This window comes from Olea europaea, chromosome 12 (genome assembly GCF_002742605.1).
Source record: "Olea europaea var. sylvestris chromosome 12, O_europaea_v1, whole genome shotgun sequence".
In the NCBI taxonomy this organism is placed as follows: Eukaryota; Viridiplantae; Streptophyta; class Magnoliopsida; order Lamiales; family Oleaceae; genus Olea; species Olea europaea.
In genome coordinates this window covers 1,471,925-1,490,176 of record NC_036248.1, presented here as the reverse complement: position 1 = coordinate 1,490,176, position 18,252 = coordinate 1,471,925, and the positions used below count along the sequence as shown (strand labels likewise).

General features: G+C 35.1%; 3 protein-coding genes and 1 non-coding gene across 5 annotated transcripts; all 4 read left to right on the top strand.

Moving 5' to 3' along the window:
* Positions 1–373: 373 nt before the first annotated feature.
* LOC111405050 (IQ domain-containing protein IQM1-like) lies at positions 374–5,142 on the top strand. Its single transcript, XM_023033738.1, has 11 exons — positions 374–430; positions 524–735; positions 1,252–1,324; positions 2,303–2,400; positions 2,516–2,630; positions 2,730–2,795; positions 2,873–2,961; positions 3,123–3,210; positions 3,318–3,548; positions 4,421–4,522; positions 4,812–5,142. Exons 1-11 carry the CDS (start codon positions 374–376, stop codon positions 4,950–4,952), a joined length of 1,272 nt encoding a protein of 423 aa, XP_022889506.1. The 3' UTR covers positions 4,953–5,142.
* On the top strand, positions 514–587 carry TRNAN-GUU. Its single transcript has one exon. It is a non-coding gene; the product is annotated as a tRNA-Asn (tRNA).
* Positions 5,143–7,088: 1,946 nt separating the features above from the next.
* LOC111405107 (protein IQ-DOMAIN 1-like) lies at positions 7,089–10,040 on the top strand. 2 transcript variants are annotated; one of them, XM_023033832.1, is made up of 5 exons: positions 7,089–7,402; positions 7,813–8,061; positions 8,581–8,793; positions 8,963–9,076; positions 9,161–10,040. In XM_023033832.1, exons 1-5 carry the CDS (start codon positions 7,337–7,339, stop codon positions 9,791–9,793), a joined length of 1,275 nt encoding a protein of 424 aa, XP_022889600.1. In that variant the 5' UTR covers positions 7,089–7,336; the 3' UTR covers positions 9,794–10,040. The 2 variants fall into 2 exon arrangements, with proteins under 2 accessions (XP_022889600.1, XP_022889599.1); XM_023033831.1 differs by having other exon boundaries at positions 7,090–7,402; positions 9,158–10,039.
* Positions 10,041–12,587: 2,547 nt separating this feature from the next.
* Positions 12,588–15,102, top strand: LOC111405106 (rhomboid-like protein 14, mitochondrial). The gene is made up of 2 exons (XM_023033830.1): positions 12,588–13,013; positions 14,133–15,102. The coding sequence occupies exons 1-2, from the start codon at positions 12,810–12,812 to the stop codon at positions 14,892–14,894; spliced, it is 966 nt and encodes a 321-aa protein (XP_022889598.1). The 5' UTR covers positions 12,588–12,809; the 3' UTR covers positions 14,895–15,102.
* The last annotated feature ends 3,150 nt before the right edge of the window (positions 15,103–18,252 follow it).

The following is an 18,252-nucleotide window of genomic DNA, read 5'->3' as shown; positions in this document are numbered from 1 at the left end:
ATTCAATTTCAACTTGAGTTGTACGTATTTTTTAATTTTTCTAACCGATTTTTCAATGGTTTTAAACACTCCTGTCCACAATATTTTCTTGAGTATGCGATCCTCCATCTTCCAACTACAATAAAAATGTGGTTTACTTATAAGAGATATACCCATTATTATTTATTTAAGTGGGGGATATGTAAATGGACAATTTTGCCATTCCTAAAAGTGCTAAAAATGGAATGATTTGCACTTTTGAAAATGTTTATTACTTTCACCACAAATTTTCTTGACTTTTTTTCATTCTGTCTTTTTTATTTTTTATTGAAGGGAGGGGCAATTTTGCCATTTTAGATTACCTCAACAACCGAATTGGACAGGTTCTTTAAGTATGGATGAACGATGCCTACTTTCTCAAACGTTGGGATGTCTGGTGCCGGTTCTAAAGGTTAGGATATATTCGCAACGCTTCTGAAAAGCTGGGAAATTGTTGAAAATAATTATTTTGTTCAGAATAGTCAGCGCCAACCAGCTGGAGTAGCTCAGTTGGTTAGAGCGTGTGGCTGTTAACCACAAGGTCGAAGGTTCAAGCCCTTCCTCTAGCGTTTTTGGTTCTTTGTTGTTATATTTGCTTATGACTGGTCATTCCGGGCCCAATAAAATAGACTCTATAAACCAAGTGATGAGTTCAATAAACCACTGCGTCGTCTCAAATAATGGGTTCAATAAGTCACTTCTTGGTCTCGAATCAAGGTGATGGGCTCACTGAATTATGTAAGATAACAAAAATAATTCTTTTTTAAAGTTTTTTATTCCTCAATAATATTAATTTTTATATCAAATAATTTCATTAAAGATTTCGGCTCCATTTGGTACCCATTTTTATAAGAATGAAAATGAAAAATATAGCTGTTACAGGATCCACATAAAAGATAGAAAGTTAAATATGATGACTTGATGTGATAACGGTCATATTTTTTATTTTTTTGGTCAAATAATGTAAATTAAATGGGGCTTATATTTTAGACTTTGAACAAGGTGTGAAAGGAATTTATTTGAATCTGGACTAATTTAGGAATTGAGTTGAATGACAACCTTACACAGGGTTTTTCTTTCTCCCACTGAGATTTGGGGTCATATTTCTGGTTAAGTCGTAAGAAATGTCACAGTCAAACCCAGCCCATAATGATCCTTTGTCCATCCAAAAAACACATTTAACTTGGAAATCTAGAAACATAATCATTAATCTTAATAACCATGGCTATGTAGTTTGAACATTTACCGTTCAACCCCATCGTGCTCGTTTGGTATTGAAGACAACACACCGAACAAGATTACTTCGGTCTCATCTTTAGGCCATGTTCGTGACGTCAACCTTACGTTTGATGGCCATTATTTTGAAAAAAATGTTGTTTTGAATAATGATTTTTATGGAAAATATGTGATTAAAAAGTATGGAAAAATTTTGGGTTTACGTGTAAAATATTTTGAGCCCGTTTGGTAGCCATTTTTTTCAAAATGCATTTTTCTCTCTTCTTTTCAACCATATATTCTTCATTTAATTAATATTAAACTTTTCTTTATTTTTCAATTACACATTTCACATCAATTTACTATTCTAAAATGCATTTTTACATAAAAATACCTATCAAACACCCCCTTTATTAGATGAATGTATTGTTGAAAACGAGTATAAGAATTAAAGTGTTTTATTTTAAAGGGAGACAAAATGGACTAAAAAGAGTTTTTATTGTGAAAATAAAAATTGTGGAATCGTAATTTTTTTAGAGAATGTGTGGTTAAAAGTAGGAAAAATTTTGAATTTACGTGTAAAATATTTTATTTTGTGAATGTGTGGTTAAAAATGAATTTTGATTTTGATGGATACCAAACTGGGGTTTAATATTGTATCATTCATTCCCAAACAGTTTCTCCATTCAAATAAACCCTAATGATGGGAAAGACAATTTTTCTAGAACCATCAAACCTTAGACTACCCTTTTTGAAAGCATTATATAGACACTGTAATTGAAATTTCAATTCAAAGAATTTCTTCCATCTGTCTCTTCCATCTCTTTATATGGTGTGATTTTCATAGTATTTCAATCCGTGGAATAGTAAATGTTAGGTTCAATGCTATTAAATACTGCGTATCAAACATGCAAATAATGCTTCACATTCACGAGATATTAAAGTTATGATCATTATATTTATCTTTTTGGGATGTTCCAACTCCTTTACTTTTAGATCTTACATCAGAATGCAGAAAATTTGAATGTAGTTCTTGAACAGATTGACAAACCAAGTACTGCAAAAGTAGAATCTGGTACTGAAATTTCGTATTCTACGTGTGAGCTTAATCGGGCTGCAACAGAAGTGGAGAAAGTATCAGAGGGAACTAGAAACTACTACGAATAAGTTATTAACTCGTTTTTCTTTTTTTAACACCGTCCCCCTCAGAGTTCCTACAAACATGCAGAAATAGGAATCTGACTGCTAATCTTAAAATTTTGGTTTAATCGCAATATTGTAGGGCGAAGGCTCCTGATTTTCCTGCTATGAACCAAAGTTTTGTATCATCTTCCAACACTGAGAAACTGGAGACTGCTTTTTCTCGTTGGTCACGGGCTACAGCTTGTGCAGCAAAGGTATGTTTCTCGTTCGTTTATGATAGGATTAAATAATTGAGCTAAAACTATATTTTCCTTCACATATAAAGTTTGAGGAATAAATTTGATCTTAGCTAGGTTGGAAAAGGGTTGTCCAAGGATGAAAAGGCTAAAGAATTAGCTACTGATTACTGGCTAGAAGCTGTGAGTAATTACAACCAAATGCAGTTTAGAATTGCATACCAAACATGTCCCTAATGCTTCATCGTAATTTTTATCAGATTGATCTGCGCCATCGTTATGGTCACAATCTTAATCTATATCATGATGCATGGTGTAATGGCCAGAGCTCACAACCATTCTTCTACTGGTACATGCACCTCCACAACATCCTGAAAAATTTCATATCTCGGGACTTTTTCAATAAAGTTAGCACTAGACAATAAAATTTAGTCTATTATAATATCTAACACTGTGGACTATGTACCGAACATTGCTTTTATTTTACATTAAATTCATTGTTAAATGAAGGCTAGATATGGGTGATGGTAAAGATGTTGATCTCAAGGAGTGCCGTAGAATGGATTTAGAGTCTCAAGTCATTCAATATCTAGCACCCGTAAGTATCCATCATATAACTATTTGGGGTCAGCTACGTGAATTCCTTTTCCGTCAGTCTATTCTATTTATTGCTAGATTTGCCAAAAATCGTCGATTTTCTTGCAGAAAGAGAGAGAAGCATATGAAGTGATTGTAGAACATGGGAAGCTTGTGTATAGACAAGGTGGTGCATTTGTGGACACTAGCAAAGGAATAAAATGGATGTTTGTACTTAGCACCTCAAGGAGTTTGTATGTAGGGCAAAAGAAAAGAGGCATGTTTCAGCACTCTAGCTTTGTAGCTGGAGCTGCCACGATTGCAGCCGGACGAATAGTTGCCAGTAATGGACTACTTGAGGTCGGATTTGCATGCTAGGGAGCATGATAGAGTTAAATAAGAGAAAAAAATTTAATAATCTCGAAGTATGAAATCAATATTCTTTGCCACTGTTTAATTGATATATGTATTAAGCTTCCGTTTAATCCCCATTAAATTCAATTACATTGCATTCCATTTTTCTTTCTTTTATTTTCAACCACACAATCTTCCATAAAATAATATTACACGTAAATCGAAAACTTTTTCTTTTTTTTCGACCACTAATTTTTTAAAAAAATACTGTTCCCCTCATTTTCATTTTCAGGTAATGAGGGTCAAACGGGAGCTAAGTTTCCATTCAATAGTAAATCTCAATTACACATGTTAACTGTGGCAGAGAATACTGAATACTCCATATTTTTTTGGGATTACTCAAACTTTTCTCATAAATAAGAGAGTTTTGCCTAAAGTTAGGTTTACTTCTTTCCCAAACATATTTCATTGCTACTCTTTTTGGCCCAAAACTTGCTTTTGAGAAAATACACCTATTTCTTAAACATGTTTGATTAAGTTTTAAAGTTTATGTATAATAAAAAAGTAAAATTTAAAATGGATAATAATTTTATTGCTGAAAATTAATTCATTAATGAATAAGTTATCTAAACACATTTGAAAGCAACTTGTGATTTTAGACACAGCCAAAACTGTTCTGAATAAATTTATCACTTCTCTTAAAGTTGGAATGTAAAACAACCAAACGGAACAAGTTATCGTCTTTATTTCAAGTAACTAATTATTTTTCTTGAGATAATATAATTGATTATCCCATCTCTCTCTCTCTCTCTCTCTCTCTCTCTCTCTCTCTCTCTCTCTTTGAGTATATTTATTTATTTTATCCATCTATTTGGTAGGCTATATGGGCGTACAGCGGTCATTATTGCCCAACTGAAGAGCATTTCATGGAGTTAATTCAGTTCCTCGAGGAACACCATGTCGACTTGACTAATGTTAAGGTTTGAGTTATTCTTAACCTTCTGCACATAAATTCTAATGTTGTCCTGTGGTCGATAATCACTTATGCAAACGACTTGTGCTCACGATCACGATCATTACCTTCGATTGACGATTATACATGCAACTTGTGTGTGTAATTTCAAGTGATTATGATGCACGATCACAATCGTTAACGTACAGTCACACTAGTCACTACAGTGCACGGTCGAACTACTGAAACAAGCTGTATATCGTATAATATTTTTGAAAAACTTTGACGAATTTATTTTATTTCTTTATTTTTGGCAGAAAGGGCCAATAGATGATGATGTTCAACCAGTTGTGAAAGCAAAATCTGTAGACAATACGAGTGCACCGCCTTTAGAAAACTCAATTCCTCCTGTTAAGACTGGTAATGAAAGTGGAGTTGTTCGTAGTAATGCCATCTGAGTACTGGACAACTAAACCCTGCCTGGAAATTTGTCTTTCACCATGCTTACAACTAGATCATTACAAAGTCATCATACTTGCAACTAGCTTACTAAACTTCAATTTCGTGTAATCACGCCAATGTAATTTAATCTACGAGCAATTTACTCACTCTGTTTGGTGGAGAAATAATGAAAATCGTAGAATATAATAGAGAAATGTAATAATTCAAGTCTTTATTTATTTATTTTTATTTTTGATGTAAGAAATCAGAGATACTAATTCTTCATAAATCCTTTCAATTTTCTTCTCACCTCTTCTTTACCATGCAGTAGCTCAATATTATAATGTGAATTGTGTGTTAATGTTATAGTTTGATGGTAGATGTGAATTTTTTCCTGGTATTAGCATGCAGGCATCATCGATCTAGCAGTGTAATGCCTGATTTATTGTGCATGGATTATCGCTTAAACACATTAATAGCAAAGTCGATGAACATGAATGCCTCATTTACGTAAGAAGATGAAGTGTTGCATGTTTATATCATTCATTTACATTGGGTGTCTTTCAACTAAGTACATGTTTGACTCATATTTATAAACGATCGAACTACTTTCCATCAATATATTTCATGCTATTCACAAGTATTGATCCCTTATTCACCACTCATTTCTATTTATCTATAAATGAATCGTCTATTAACACTTCACAAACAACCTTTAAGTCGATTTTCACTATTAATTAACCACCACACTTGTGGGCTCATTAACTGAACTCAATTGGGCTCGCCTGATTGCTTGTAATTAAGTAATAGCGATCTTATAGCACTAAATTAATGTTAATAAAAAATAGAGCAATGGATAATAGAAAATAAGAAGATGATAACAAAATTCTGTAAAGGCTTGAACATGAAGAATTTATCATTATTCTCAAACGATATTTGCTTCCTCTACAATGCTTTTTAAGGATTAAATTTTTGTAGGATATAATCAAGCTTTGAAGAAGATCACTAAAAAGCATTAGTGATCTTCAAATGATCAAGTCAAAGGAAAAAAATTGATTATGTAGAGAGACAAAGTTTCCACAAAATTTTGGATGAACAAGGAATAATATTCTCATATGACTTTTATTGTAGTTTCTTTGAACTTTGATCACCTATTTATAGGCCTTTATTAGTTCACATGAAGTGGGGCTAAAATTGAGATAAAAGGCCACCAAATTCAAATGAAAAATTGTCAAAAAAGACCCCAACAATCACATTTCTTTCACTATGCGGTCGCATAATTATAGTGTTCGATGGCCACCATATCTAGGATTCAAGGAAATATTCTAATCTAATGATAGAGGGACTGTCAAGACTTCATGATTCCCTTCTATTACTAAGGTAGTTTCTGCATGGGTCATTGGTCGCATAGGCCAATTTGCTTGGCATAATTTCAAATTTTCATTTTGTTCTCCAATTCATTTATTTTGAACAACCAATTTACAACAATTAAAGTATAGTAAACTTGATTGCATCAAATTGAATTTCCTAGTTACGACTATAGTCAAAATTCAGTGGCCATTAATGAAATTTGAATAATGCTATTTAACATCAATAGTGCTAGAGAGTCAATTTAGGTGGTCACACTTGATATATTCAATTAAATAAATCATGTAACGTTGTATTTAAATGAATCTATCTTTTAATGTTATGCAATTGATTTCTAGATTGATGCTTGACATCAACGGTGTTAAATAACATTACTCTTGAAATTTACCCTATTTAGGAACAAAAGTTAACATTTTTTTCTTAATTATTATTAGTTATTAAGCCCCAATTTGTTTCTTATTTTTGGAAAAATAAGAATAAATTACAACCGTTGCGGGCCCTATACAAGAGTTAGAAATTTAAATTTGGTGACTTGATTTAATGGATAACGATCATATTTTTCATTTTAATGAGATAAGAATGAGAATCAAATAGGGGCTAATATTCAAAGTTAACGACTTGAAATTTGATTTATGCACCGCTACATGGGGTCTAATAGGCACAAGGAGCGGGGCTCGCGTGTCGTGCCGTACGCTCCAATACCTTAATTTTCCGAAGCACAAGTCGTCACTCTTTCCCTAATCCTAGGTAATTAAGCCCCATAACTACGTCGTTTCCTGAAAGTCCACTAGTCTCCCATCCGTTACAACTTTCTATTTCAAAATTCAAAATCCCCAGTACTCAATATTAAACTCCCATTAATCTTCACATTTCAAGAATTCCAATCGCTCTCTATTCTCTCAATTTCACTCTATTTCTATCTGTTTTTCTCAGACATCTTTTGCTGAAATCTCTATACTTCCTTCTGTTTTGTCTTCATATACTGGAAAAAAAAAATTGAGTTGTTTAATCTTTAATTTAATTTTCCTCCAAAATGGGTGCTTCTGGGAAGTGGATTAAATCACTTATTGGTCTGAAAAAGCAGGGATCAAATGACTCTGTAAGCTAATAATCTTTGTATTATCTTTATACGATTTTTTTGGTGTTTTATGCAATGATTTTTATATTGAACTGTTTTGAGCCTAATAATCTTTGTTTTGTCTTTATATGATTTTTTTGGTGTTTTATGCAATGATTTTTATATTGAACTGTGCTGAGCTTAATTCATATGTTGTGGTGCAACCTTGCTTGCCACAAGTAAATTGAGTTTCCTACTTTTCATATATTAAGTAGTCTTAACATTCTGTTTGAGTTATTTTGTGTGTATGAGAGGCGTGAAAAAAGAAACCATTTACTCGTCTTCGTGCAAAATTCTGTCTGATCTTTGCGTTTTTGTGGGTTTGTTTCGATTATCATCGCACTCGTAGTTGGATTGAAGTCTTAATTCATAATATAAATATCTGGGTGTAGGAGAAGGATGGGGGTAAGGGCAGGAGGTGGAAGCTGTGGAGGAGTGCATCTGGAGGCATAACAATGGCGTTGAAGGGGGGTAAAGGGGAGGGAAGTTTGTCCGAGGTTTCTGAATCGTCTTCCTCTATCTTTGATGGTGAAATGGCTGCTGCTGTGGCTACAGTAATTAGAGCTCCACACAAGGATTTCATGGTGCTTAGACAAGAATGGGCAGCTGTTCGAATCCAGGCTATCTTTCGAGCTTTTCTGGTAATCCCGGTTCCTTTCATTCTTTGGGTATTTTGATTCAGTTTTTAGTATCAATTGGGATATATGTTCTTTCGATTTAATAAAGTAAATAAGTAATCAGATATTTTATAGAAAAATAAATTGGGAATGGTAATAACTAAGAACCCTCTAGTTTTTTTTACATGAATTAGACTCTGAAACATGTGTTCTAGTTGTAGAAGCGGAACTTTGCTTAAGGCGAGAAGGATTTTTATTGCGTGAACAATTGATTCCAAGTACACGGGCATTCAAAGATGTGCCGTGAAGGGAGTTGCTTTGCAGTTAAAATCAGATTTATTTTGTTAATTGTTAAGACTTCATTTTTATTAGATTGTTTGGAGTTGAGAATGCCACATTAATCGAGCTGAATGCATTGTTTGTCTCCTGCTATTTGTGTTACCGAATATTCGTAAGGATCTAACAAGCTAAAGTTTGCTACTATACTATACTTTTTTCCATTTGAAATGACTTCTCTCTCTGAAATTCTTAATATGAATGAAGGCAAAACGTGCTTTAAGGGCGTTGAGAGCATTGGTTAGACTACAAGCTATAGTTCGTGGTCGAATGGTTAGGAAGCAAGCCGATGTAACACTTAGATGCATGCAGGCTCTTGTTAGAGTTCAGGCCCGAGTTAGGTCTCATTGCGTTCAAACATCAGTCGAGGGGGAGGTCACAAAGAATCATGTTGAAGCTGATCCTATTAAGCAGGCTGAGGTAGGAATAGTTGCAAGCTTTTATTTATTTTATGTTACATAATACATTTAATTATATATTATATTCCAATAAATTTAGCAATGAACAGAATGGCGAAAACTTATTCATCTAGTCCTCCCCAATATTAATTGCAAACGAGGCTCAAGTTTGTTTGAACTGTCAATTGCAGAGTGGATGGTGTGATAGTCTTGGGAATTTCGAAGAGGTAAGGTCTAAGGTACAAATGAAACAAGGAGGAGCCATTAAGAGGGAGAGAGAAATGGCATATATCCTTTCTCATCAGGTTAGTGATAGAATGCATTGACAGATTTGAACTTATATATTTCATAAATACGTTGTTATCACCTTTTGTTTGTTATTTCAGCAGTTAAGAGAAAAGCCCATCTCAAATTCAAGAACGAACAAAATGGCTACTCCCAAGAAGGCGGATAATAATAGTTCAAGTCACGATTTGTTAGACCAGTGGATGGCAACGAAGCCATGGGAGACTAGGTTGATGCAAGAACTCAATAACAACTCATCAGACACAACACCAATTTCGACGAAATATGAAGATCGTGTTGTTGAATTGCTTTCAAGTTCATCGGATCATGATTCAGTGAGAATCAGACGCAATAACATTTCCACAAAAAAATCCTCAAGAGTTCCAATAAGTCGTCAAATTACTTGCTCCCCTTCTGATCAATGTACTGAATTTCCATATGATGAGAGTACAACATCAAATTCATCCACAACTAATTCTGAAGGACAGGGTAATAATCCCAGCTACATGAGTTTAACAGAATCAATCAAGGCTAAGCAGAAACCACGCACTTATTTGTTGAACACTCATAGCATGCAGAGGCGTTCTTATGAGGATTTACAATACCGTAGAAAACCAAGTTCACTTTCGAGGGGTGTAACTCAGAGAAGTGCTGATACTGATTGTTCAGTTAATTTGTGCCGGGATCTTTATACAATGCATATGAGCCAATACGATGGGGTGAGAAGTCGAGGTTAAGCCGTGTTCCAGTTCTTGAAGTTGTTCAACAGCTCATTGTCTTCTTATGAATTTGAAAATTGCTCGAACTGAAGATTAGCTTTTTCGATCCAGTGTGGAACTTTCTGTTTTACTTTTTAAACAATTTGAATGGGATATATATTTTTAGAGGTTTTTTCCAAATCGGAAAGTGTAGAATTAGAGGTTTTTTATAAAAGTTCTTGAAGAAACTTTAATAATATACAGTTTCATTGTCCTTTTCTAATTTAGATTAGAAGTCTGTTTTTGTAATCATTTGAAGAATAAGAAATTTTATTCATACATAGTCCAGTCTTTCCAGCACATAGTAAATTGAAGGAATGAAGTGGATCAATTAAGCTTCTTGGACAGGGTCAATGACCCACAGTTTTGACAGGGTTTTAAAAATTCTAATGTGGCAAAGGAAAGACACAAATTGGATGGAACATAAAAAAGAAAAAAGAGTTTTGCTTGGGAAATAGGCCCCGGTAGGCAGGCCTACCAATAGGGGGGACATGGAAAAGGGCCTACATGGCCCTGTTTGAGAAGAATTGTTAAATGCAAAAAGGTAGCAGCCACGCCAGTTGGGAGATAAATTCTGTTAACATTTTTTGTTCGTGTAGTGGGATTGGATGTGGATGGCAGGCCATCAACTTTTCAAGACAAACTTTCAAATCTTCTTGGCTTTCTACTTGAAGTGGGAGTAGATGGTCGACCAAAATTCGATCCAAAGCTAGTGAAATTGATAAGCAAATATGAAGAGGGCGTCTTGGAGAGTGTTTATATTTGAAAGGTATAGAGCCTGCAAGAGTACGCAGGCGCTAATGGTTCCATTTACGAAATATTCAATATGTAATGGATGATTTCGAAAATTGAAATACCAGGAACGATCCACTCGATGTCTAGACCTTTCATCAAGTCGGGACCCCCGTCAGTTCAAGAACCAAAACCGTGAAACCCATTGGTTTAGGTTTTGGTTCCTAATTTTTTATTTTTTTGGAATCGAATTGGATCTTCTGCAGTGACGAATCCAGGGCCAAAGTTCAGTTAGGGCAGATCTTGACATCGTTGACCATTTACACAACTAAAATTTTTCGATTCAAATTGATTCTAATACTTGCCTTTTTATTTCTTTCCCCTTCTATTTGCCTTTTTACATAACGTAAAGCACAAGAACCAAATTCAATTAAAGAGAGTTTCCCACACAGATTAACAGCACAAAATGGTACATGATGAAGGGGACTTGAGAGACAACAGAAATAAGAACTACATGTTAAAGTGATAACTAAATATCATGGTTTGCAAGACTTCTCTAATGACAAAATTCATAACCTTGAAAAGAGTTGGTTTTCCTATCTTTCTAGAGGCAAGCACTGTACAATAACATTTCACATCAGTTGACATCCACATTCAAGTCATTCAATTGAATCCAAAAAATAAAAAATTTAACTATGTATTATCAATTGTATGAACCTTTTTGTAGGCAATCTGTTTCGTCCATCACTACATCTACTCTAAGATCATACAGTTAATCCATAAACTAATAACTACTAGCAAACATTTGTCAACATTTTATAGAACTTAGCATGAACACGTTCCTAGGACTTAATAACAGTAACACCCATTACCCACGCACAATATAAAATGCAACACAAAATGAACCCAAAAGTTTACCGGCAAAGTGGAGAAAGTAATAATTCTAGCCCAATAAAAAATGCATTGTATCTTTTAAGTACACGATTACACCTCTCATTAACCAAAAATAAATTGAACGAACCAGTTGGAGACTGAAGTCTTGGTTAAAATGGATGGTTTTAAGTATGTTAGGTGCAAGGGAAATTTTCATTACAAAATAAGAAATACAACTAATAAGCATCATACACATGTTGTGGTGATAAGCAATAAAGTTTCTCCCAAACACTACAAAGAAAAATAAGCACTAACGAACAAACACAAGCAAAAATAGAATGGAGGTTAATACCTCCACAATCCTTCTTCTTGACGTCCAAGTAGGATTCAGGAAGCACCCATCTAACTCTCGGCAATTCTGCATCATAAGTTGTTAGATAATCAATAAGTAAATTTCAGAAACTCCAAATGATCAAATAGAAAAAGAATAATTACCTTTCTTATTCTTCTATTTTCTTCTCTCACAAACAGACTAGTCTACAGTCTCACTTAATTCGATTGTTCACTGTCCGTTGGTTCGTAATCGTAGCCTTGCTTGAGCAAGAAGAACGAGGGTTTGCAAATTGCAAATGAAATCTGTTTTTTCAATTGGATTGTCAACTAATTGTGGGTTCATAATTGGGATTTTGGCCTCATTTTATAGGCCCTAAAAAAAGTCCAAAACTTAAACAAACCCCAAAACATCAAAGCAATTTTTCAGCTTCCTCAATTTTTTTTCCACCGACTACCGCTGTAAATTCCATCCAGCGGGCCGATGGTCACTACAAACTTCGGCAGAGCCAACACGGACGGCCGCGCCCCCTCGTATTGTCCTGGCTTTGCCTCTAATCTTCGGTTCCTATTGAGAGGTTCAATTTTGATTCAAATGCCCACTTCTAATATAGAATGTGGTTTTTATTTTCAGTTATGAATATTTTAGTTAATTTAACTTTTATATTGACATTATTAGATGTTAATAATTATTTTTTGGAAAATGGTTGTTAATACTTAGCATTCAGAAAAAGAGCATAAAAAATGTTAATTACTGAAATGTAGGGTGTAATATGTAAATACACGCTCAGATGTTTTGCAAATCCCATTTTTAACAGCGAAAACGGTTCATTTGAGCTGGCTCAACGGGCTGAGCCATTTGAGCCAGGCCGAAATCAGGACACACCTGAATTTCCTCGGATTATTCTGGAACAATCCAGCATTTACTTCCTGACGAAGAAAAGTAATTGAAATAATAGCAAATTTGGATTTCCACCCACAAAATCCATTGAGAACCAAATTCTACAAATTTGAATCTGCAATTGATTGTGACGGGGAGGAGTTGAAGAGGACGAGAGAGATGAACGGAGGAAGGCGAAGAGGTGGGATGCTTCCGTTACTGGCGCTGCACGCGTTGAGCGAGTACTGCAGACTGGACAGAAAGCCGCCTGTCACGGCGGGGCTTATAGCGGCCAACACCCTAATTTACTTGAGACCTGGGCACTTCGATCGGATTCTTCCTACTCTTAATGAGGTCTGGTTCAATCCCCACCTCATCCTCAAGGTAATAGCCGTACTTAATCATTTGTTTCCTGTAATTGTTTGAGATTTTATTCTACTCTGAATTACTCCAGTTAATAGGATTTTTTTTTATCTGTGGGTGTTGAAATTAATCTTCTCTGGTGCTGCATTGATCTAAGTAAGGGTCATTGATTTGATAATTCCAGTTTATTCATTGGCTCTGTTTTTTAATTGATTCAACCTTTTTGGCGGCTTAAACGCTGTTAATTCTTGAAATATTAATCAAGAACGAATGGATGGATGGGTAGGTGGATCGGGAAAACGGTTGGTAGCGGTGGGGGGAGAGAGGGGTTGGGGTTGGTAGTGGTAGTGGTGGGAGGTGGGAGGTGGTGTGATGGTTGCGGAGGTAGTTTGGTGGCGGCAGTGGGAGATGATCTCACATAGTTTATCTATTTATTTATTTGTATTCAGTTCTAGGGCCAAAAATGGATGCAGAAGGGTTTGTTAAAGTCACATATTTGGAAATAGTTTTGATTGATGTAATTGGTTCACCTTTTTGTATCCATCAACATATTGTGGTGGCTAATAACTCGTTATGGATGAACTAATGGCCGTGTGGCATGGTGAGATAATGGCGAATCATGATTCCTACGGGACTACGGTGATATTAGTATGTGTTTTGATGAGTGGTGGCACCAATGGTGGTGAATTCGATTTTCGGTGTTGCAACAATAGCTATTATTCTCACCCGGCTATGGGGGGCATGGTGTTGTTGAGAGTGGTGGTAGTGTTGTTGCAGTTGAGCGGTGGCATTGACTGATGGTGGCGATGGTGGTGGGGAAGGGATTATGCTTGTTTAAGCTTGAGAAGAAGAAAAAGTTACTTTTTTTGTTTCCCAATGTGTTGGGATAATCTTATTTTGTAAAGAAAATTTGTTTTTCCAAAAAGTTAGGCTAAAACACAACCTTATTTGCTCATCCTTAAATTTATTTTTTATTTATTTTTATTTTTAAAGTTTGGCATCTTTTATTAACTTAGGTTGTGACCAGGGAAGTGGAGCCTTGTCCGTTTCTGAGACTTTTTCGAAACTTTAGGACTTAGGCGTACCTGTCCCTAGTATGCTTGTCTTCTCATATGATTAATTTCCGTTTTGTTGGAACAGCACAAGGATCTGAAGCGCTTTCTCTTGTCAGCATTCTATCACATTGGTGACTCTCACCTTGTTTATAACATGTTATCACTATTATGGAAGGGAATCCAGTTGGAGAATTCTATGGGAAGTGTTGAATATGCATCTATGATTGCCACTTTAGTCGGTATGTCCCAAGGAATCACACTACTGCTAGCTAAATTTCTTTTGCTTTTCGACTATGAGAGAGCCTATTACAACGAATATGCTGTGGGATTTTCTGGCGTGCTCTTTGCCATGAAGGTTGTCCTCTATTCCCAGTCAGATGACTATACATACGTTCAAGGGATAATGGTACCGTCTCGTTATGCTGCTTGGGCAGAGCTTATCCTCATCCAAATGTTTGTTCCGGGAGTCTCTTTCCTCGGCCATCTTGGGGGAATTTTTGCAGGCCTTCTCTATTTATATTTACGATCCTCATATTCGGGTCCTGATCCCTTGACGAAGATAATCAGAGGCGTGACAAGTATTCTAAAGTGGCCTTTACAATCTGTCCTGGGCATGTTTCGTTTTTCACGAAGGAGAATTCATGGTGCGGGGACTGTTGGTGGGAGTCGGTCGAGACTTGTATCTGGTGTATGGAGATGTCAAGCATGTACCTTTGACAATTCAGATTGGTTAAGTGTTTGTGAAGTGTGTGGGACACATCGTGATGGCTTGGATACTCTTTCCCGTTCTGATGACCTTACTCTAGATGAATTACGACAGCGAAGAGTTCAACGGTTTGGAAGATGAGTTGCACATTTTCCTTGCAAATTTTGTCTGCTGAACTCGATGTTAATGGCAAACTAACTTTGGTATTGGGCGGACGCCCGACGGATATGTAAAAGTCATTTTTTTTTTCCAGATTTGGTGGACACATCACACTTTCCATTCAGAACCCAATTGTTAAGTTATTAATACGAACTGCATTACAAATTTTTATCACATCTAAGAATCGAAATATGGTGGCTTTTAATTTGAAAAAAATTATGTGAATAGTATGTTTTGGAGGATGTGTGGTTAAAAAATATGGAAAATTTTTGGATTAATGTTAAATATTTTACAAAGTGTAGTTGTAAATGAGAATGAGAAATAAATTGAAGTCAATTAAATTAAATTAAATTAAAGGCCATGAAAGAGGGACAGTTTTATTCTGAAAATCAACAATAAATCAAAGTATTATTTTGTAAAAATCATTAGTGTAAATCGATTAATAAACATAAGAAATGAGTAAAAAAATTGATTGAGTTAAATCAATATTTAATTCTTGATTCTCGGTACAAATATCCTTTAAAAAGAAAAATCAAGATATCACCACTTAATATAATTTAGCCCGATTTGTTAATCATTATTTGAGAAAAATAATGTTTTGAATAATGATTTTAGAATAATGTGCAGTTAAAAGTAGTAAAAAAATTTAAATTTACCTGTAAAATTTTTCATAGCGTGGTTGAAAAAATGTGTAAAAAGAAAGTTTTCAAATAATTGGCTTATTTTACACGTTTACACCTCAATTATTTACGACTTATCTAAAAGCACTTTCGTTAATCCTCTAAAAAATCTACCTTTTTAGAAAAAGAAAGAGAATCAATGCAAACACACAAGTATCTTGTTCGTCAACGCGATTAATAATTAAGTCGCGATTTAAGATCGCCGGCGAAAAGCGAAACAGAAAAAAAATCCCATCTCGGTCGTATGTTCTATTGCGCAGAGTTTCTCACTCTCTCGAAAATGGCGCTATTTGCTTGTCCAGCTCCATCTTCGCCTATTCAGATTACTCGTTCCATTCCCTCATTTTCTCTCACAGAAAGAATTTCAATTAGTAGGTTCTTCCATTTCAAGCGGATTCTCCAAGCTTCCCTGCGTTCTGGTCAGTTTTTAATCAATTTCTCATTAATAAAGTATTAGGTGTCAGTTGTATGTGTTTCTCTGTTAACCCCATTGAATACTATATTTGCTTATATGTTTATTGTGTCCCTTGTTTCATACTTATTTATGGGCTTACTTTTTATTTTTTATTTTTTATTTTTTTTCTATATGTAGTGCTGGAGTATTTTAATTTTCTTTATTCCAATGCTTGTAATTTGAACAAAATAATCTGACTAATACAGTGAGTGTTGTAAAAGAGATAAAGAAAAGAACGCTGAGTTCTAATTTTTTGGCACACTGCATTCATTCCATCCAAGCCTTTATATAGGCAATTACACAACAGTTAATAGCTATAAATTAAGCACTACACAATGTGCAAACATCATGCTAGCTGCCAAGCAAAATGCCAAGAGCAGCTTCTTCTCCTCTTTCAACTATCGATGTTCTGGTGGATAACACTGCTGGACATGGGATGCTGTCAAACAACCCATAAACAGCGCTACCTTTTAAGTAGCGAAAAATCCTTTTTGCAGCTAGAAGATGCATCTTCCTTCGGCATTCCATATATCTGTTGATGAGACTTACAACATACATTATATCGGGTCTTGTAGCAGTCAAATACATCAAGCTTCCCACAATTTGCTTGTAGAGGGTGCTGTCAACCCTTCTTCCTCCAGGATCTATTATAAGCTTCAAACCCACTTCAATTGATGTGCTAACAAAATTGCAATTCTTCATTTGAAATCTGTCTAAAATTTCTCGTATATACTTCTTTTGAGAAATAAAAATTTCAGCACCAGATTGCAATACTTCTATTCCAAGAAAATAATGCATCATTCCAAGATTAGACATATCGAATTCAACCATCATGGACTTCTTCAAAATTTCAAACATGGCACTGTCATTTCCAGTGTAAATTAAGTCATTCACATATAAACAAACAATAAGCATTTTCCCCCCATCTCCAGTCTTTGTAAAAAGCACATGCTCATATGGACACTTCTTAAAACCTTTCTTAGGAAAATAAGCTCTTGTTTGATTCTCTTTATTCTAAAAATTCATTTTTTCAAAATTCATTTTCAACCAGACATTCTTCAATAAAATACAATTGTGCTACAAGTACAGCACTTTTTACATCATTTTTTTTAGGCGCTCTCATATCAATTAAGTGGACCCCACTATTAAAATAATCATGGAGCCCACTCTTGTGAGTGGGCTGTCAACATAATTGTTGTACACTCAGCTTAATTCAATAAAATAATATTACACGCAAATTCAAACTTTTCTTTAATTTTTAACTATACATTCTCCATCAATCTACTATTCAAAATGCATTATTTCTCCCAAAATGGGGATCAAACAAGGGCTAAGTATCTATACGACTATACCAAGCTCTTGGAGCTTGTTTTAGTCCATATAGTGCCTTATTTAATTTATACACATTATGCTCCTCCAATTTTAACATAACTAGGAGGTTGATCGATGAATACCTGTTCGTCCAAATCCCCATGTAAGAATGCTGATTTCACGTCCAACTGAAAGATAGGCCATGAGTTTTGAGCTGCCAATGCAATTCCCAATCTAATTGTATCAAGGCGTGCAATAGGGGCAAAAACTTCTCTATAGTCCACTCCAAACTTTTGCTTATAGCCTTTAGCTACTAAGCACGCCTTGTACTTGTCAACTTCGCTATTCTCTAATAACTTTGTCTTGTATACCCATTTGACAACAATTGTCTTGTGCCCTCTTGGAAGCTTAGTCAACTCCTAATTATTATTTCTTTCAATTGTTGCAATTTCTTCATCCATTGCCTTCCGCCATTTTGATTCTTTGATAGCCGCTTCAAAAGTGGCAGGATCACAGTCTGAAAACAGTGCAAAATGTGTAAGCGGGTCCTCGAATTGATCAATTCTAGCTACCTCATAATCAGTCATCCATGCAGGTCTCCTTCTAGCACGTTGAGAACGTTCTTCTTGTGTAGTTGTTGGAACTAGTTGTTCACTACCCATTGGTTGCCGTCTTCCATATTCATTCTCTCCATCAAAATTAGTCGGAATTTGCAGTCCAACATCATTGATCCATGGCCAAAACTTTTCTTCATAAAAAACATCTCGATTGACAATAATTTTCTTGTTACTAGGATTGTATGGCTTGTAAGCTTTTGATTGGTCACTAACACCAAGAAAAATGCATTTTTCTCCTTTGTCATCTAACTTTTGCCTTTTCTCTTCTGGAATATGGG

Coding starts and splice junctions, on each gene's coding strand:
- LOC111405106 (XM_023033830.1), top strand. CDS start 12,810: ATGAACGGAGGAAGGCGAAGAGGTGGGATGCTTCCGTTACTGGCGCTG. Junction 13,014..14,132: donor ATCCCCACCTCATCCTCAAG/GTAATAGCCGTA, acceptor TTGTTGGAACAG/CACAAGGATCTGAAGCGCTT.
- LOC111405050 (XM_023033738.1), top strand. CDS start 374: ATGGATGAACGATGCCTACTTTCTCAAACGTTGGGATGTCTGGTGCCG. Junction 3,549..4,420: donor CCAGTAATGGACTACTTGAG/GTCGGATTTGCA, acceptor TCTATTTGGTAG/GCTATATGGGCGTACAGCGG. Junction 4,523..4,811: donor TCGACTTGACTAATGTTAAG/GTTTGAGTTATT, acceptor TATTTTTGGCAG/AAAGGGCCAATAGATGATGA.
- LOC111405107 (XM_023033831.1), top strand. CDS start 7,337: ATGGGTGCTTCTGGGAAGTGGATTAAATCACTTATTGGTCTGAAAAAG. Junction 8,062..8,580: donor CTATCTTTCGAGCTTTTCTG/GTAATCCCGGTT, acceptor ATATGAATGAAG/GCAAAACGTGCTTTAAGGGC. Junction 8,794..8,962: donor ATCCTATTAAGCAGGCTGAG/GTAGGAATAGTT, acceptor TGTCAATTGCAG/AGTGGATGGTGTGATAGTCT.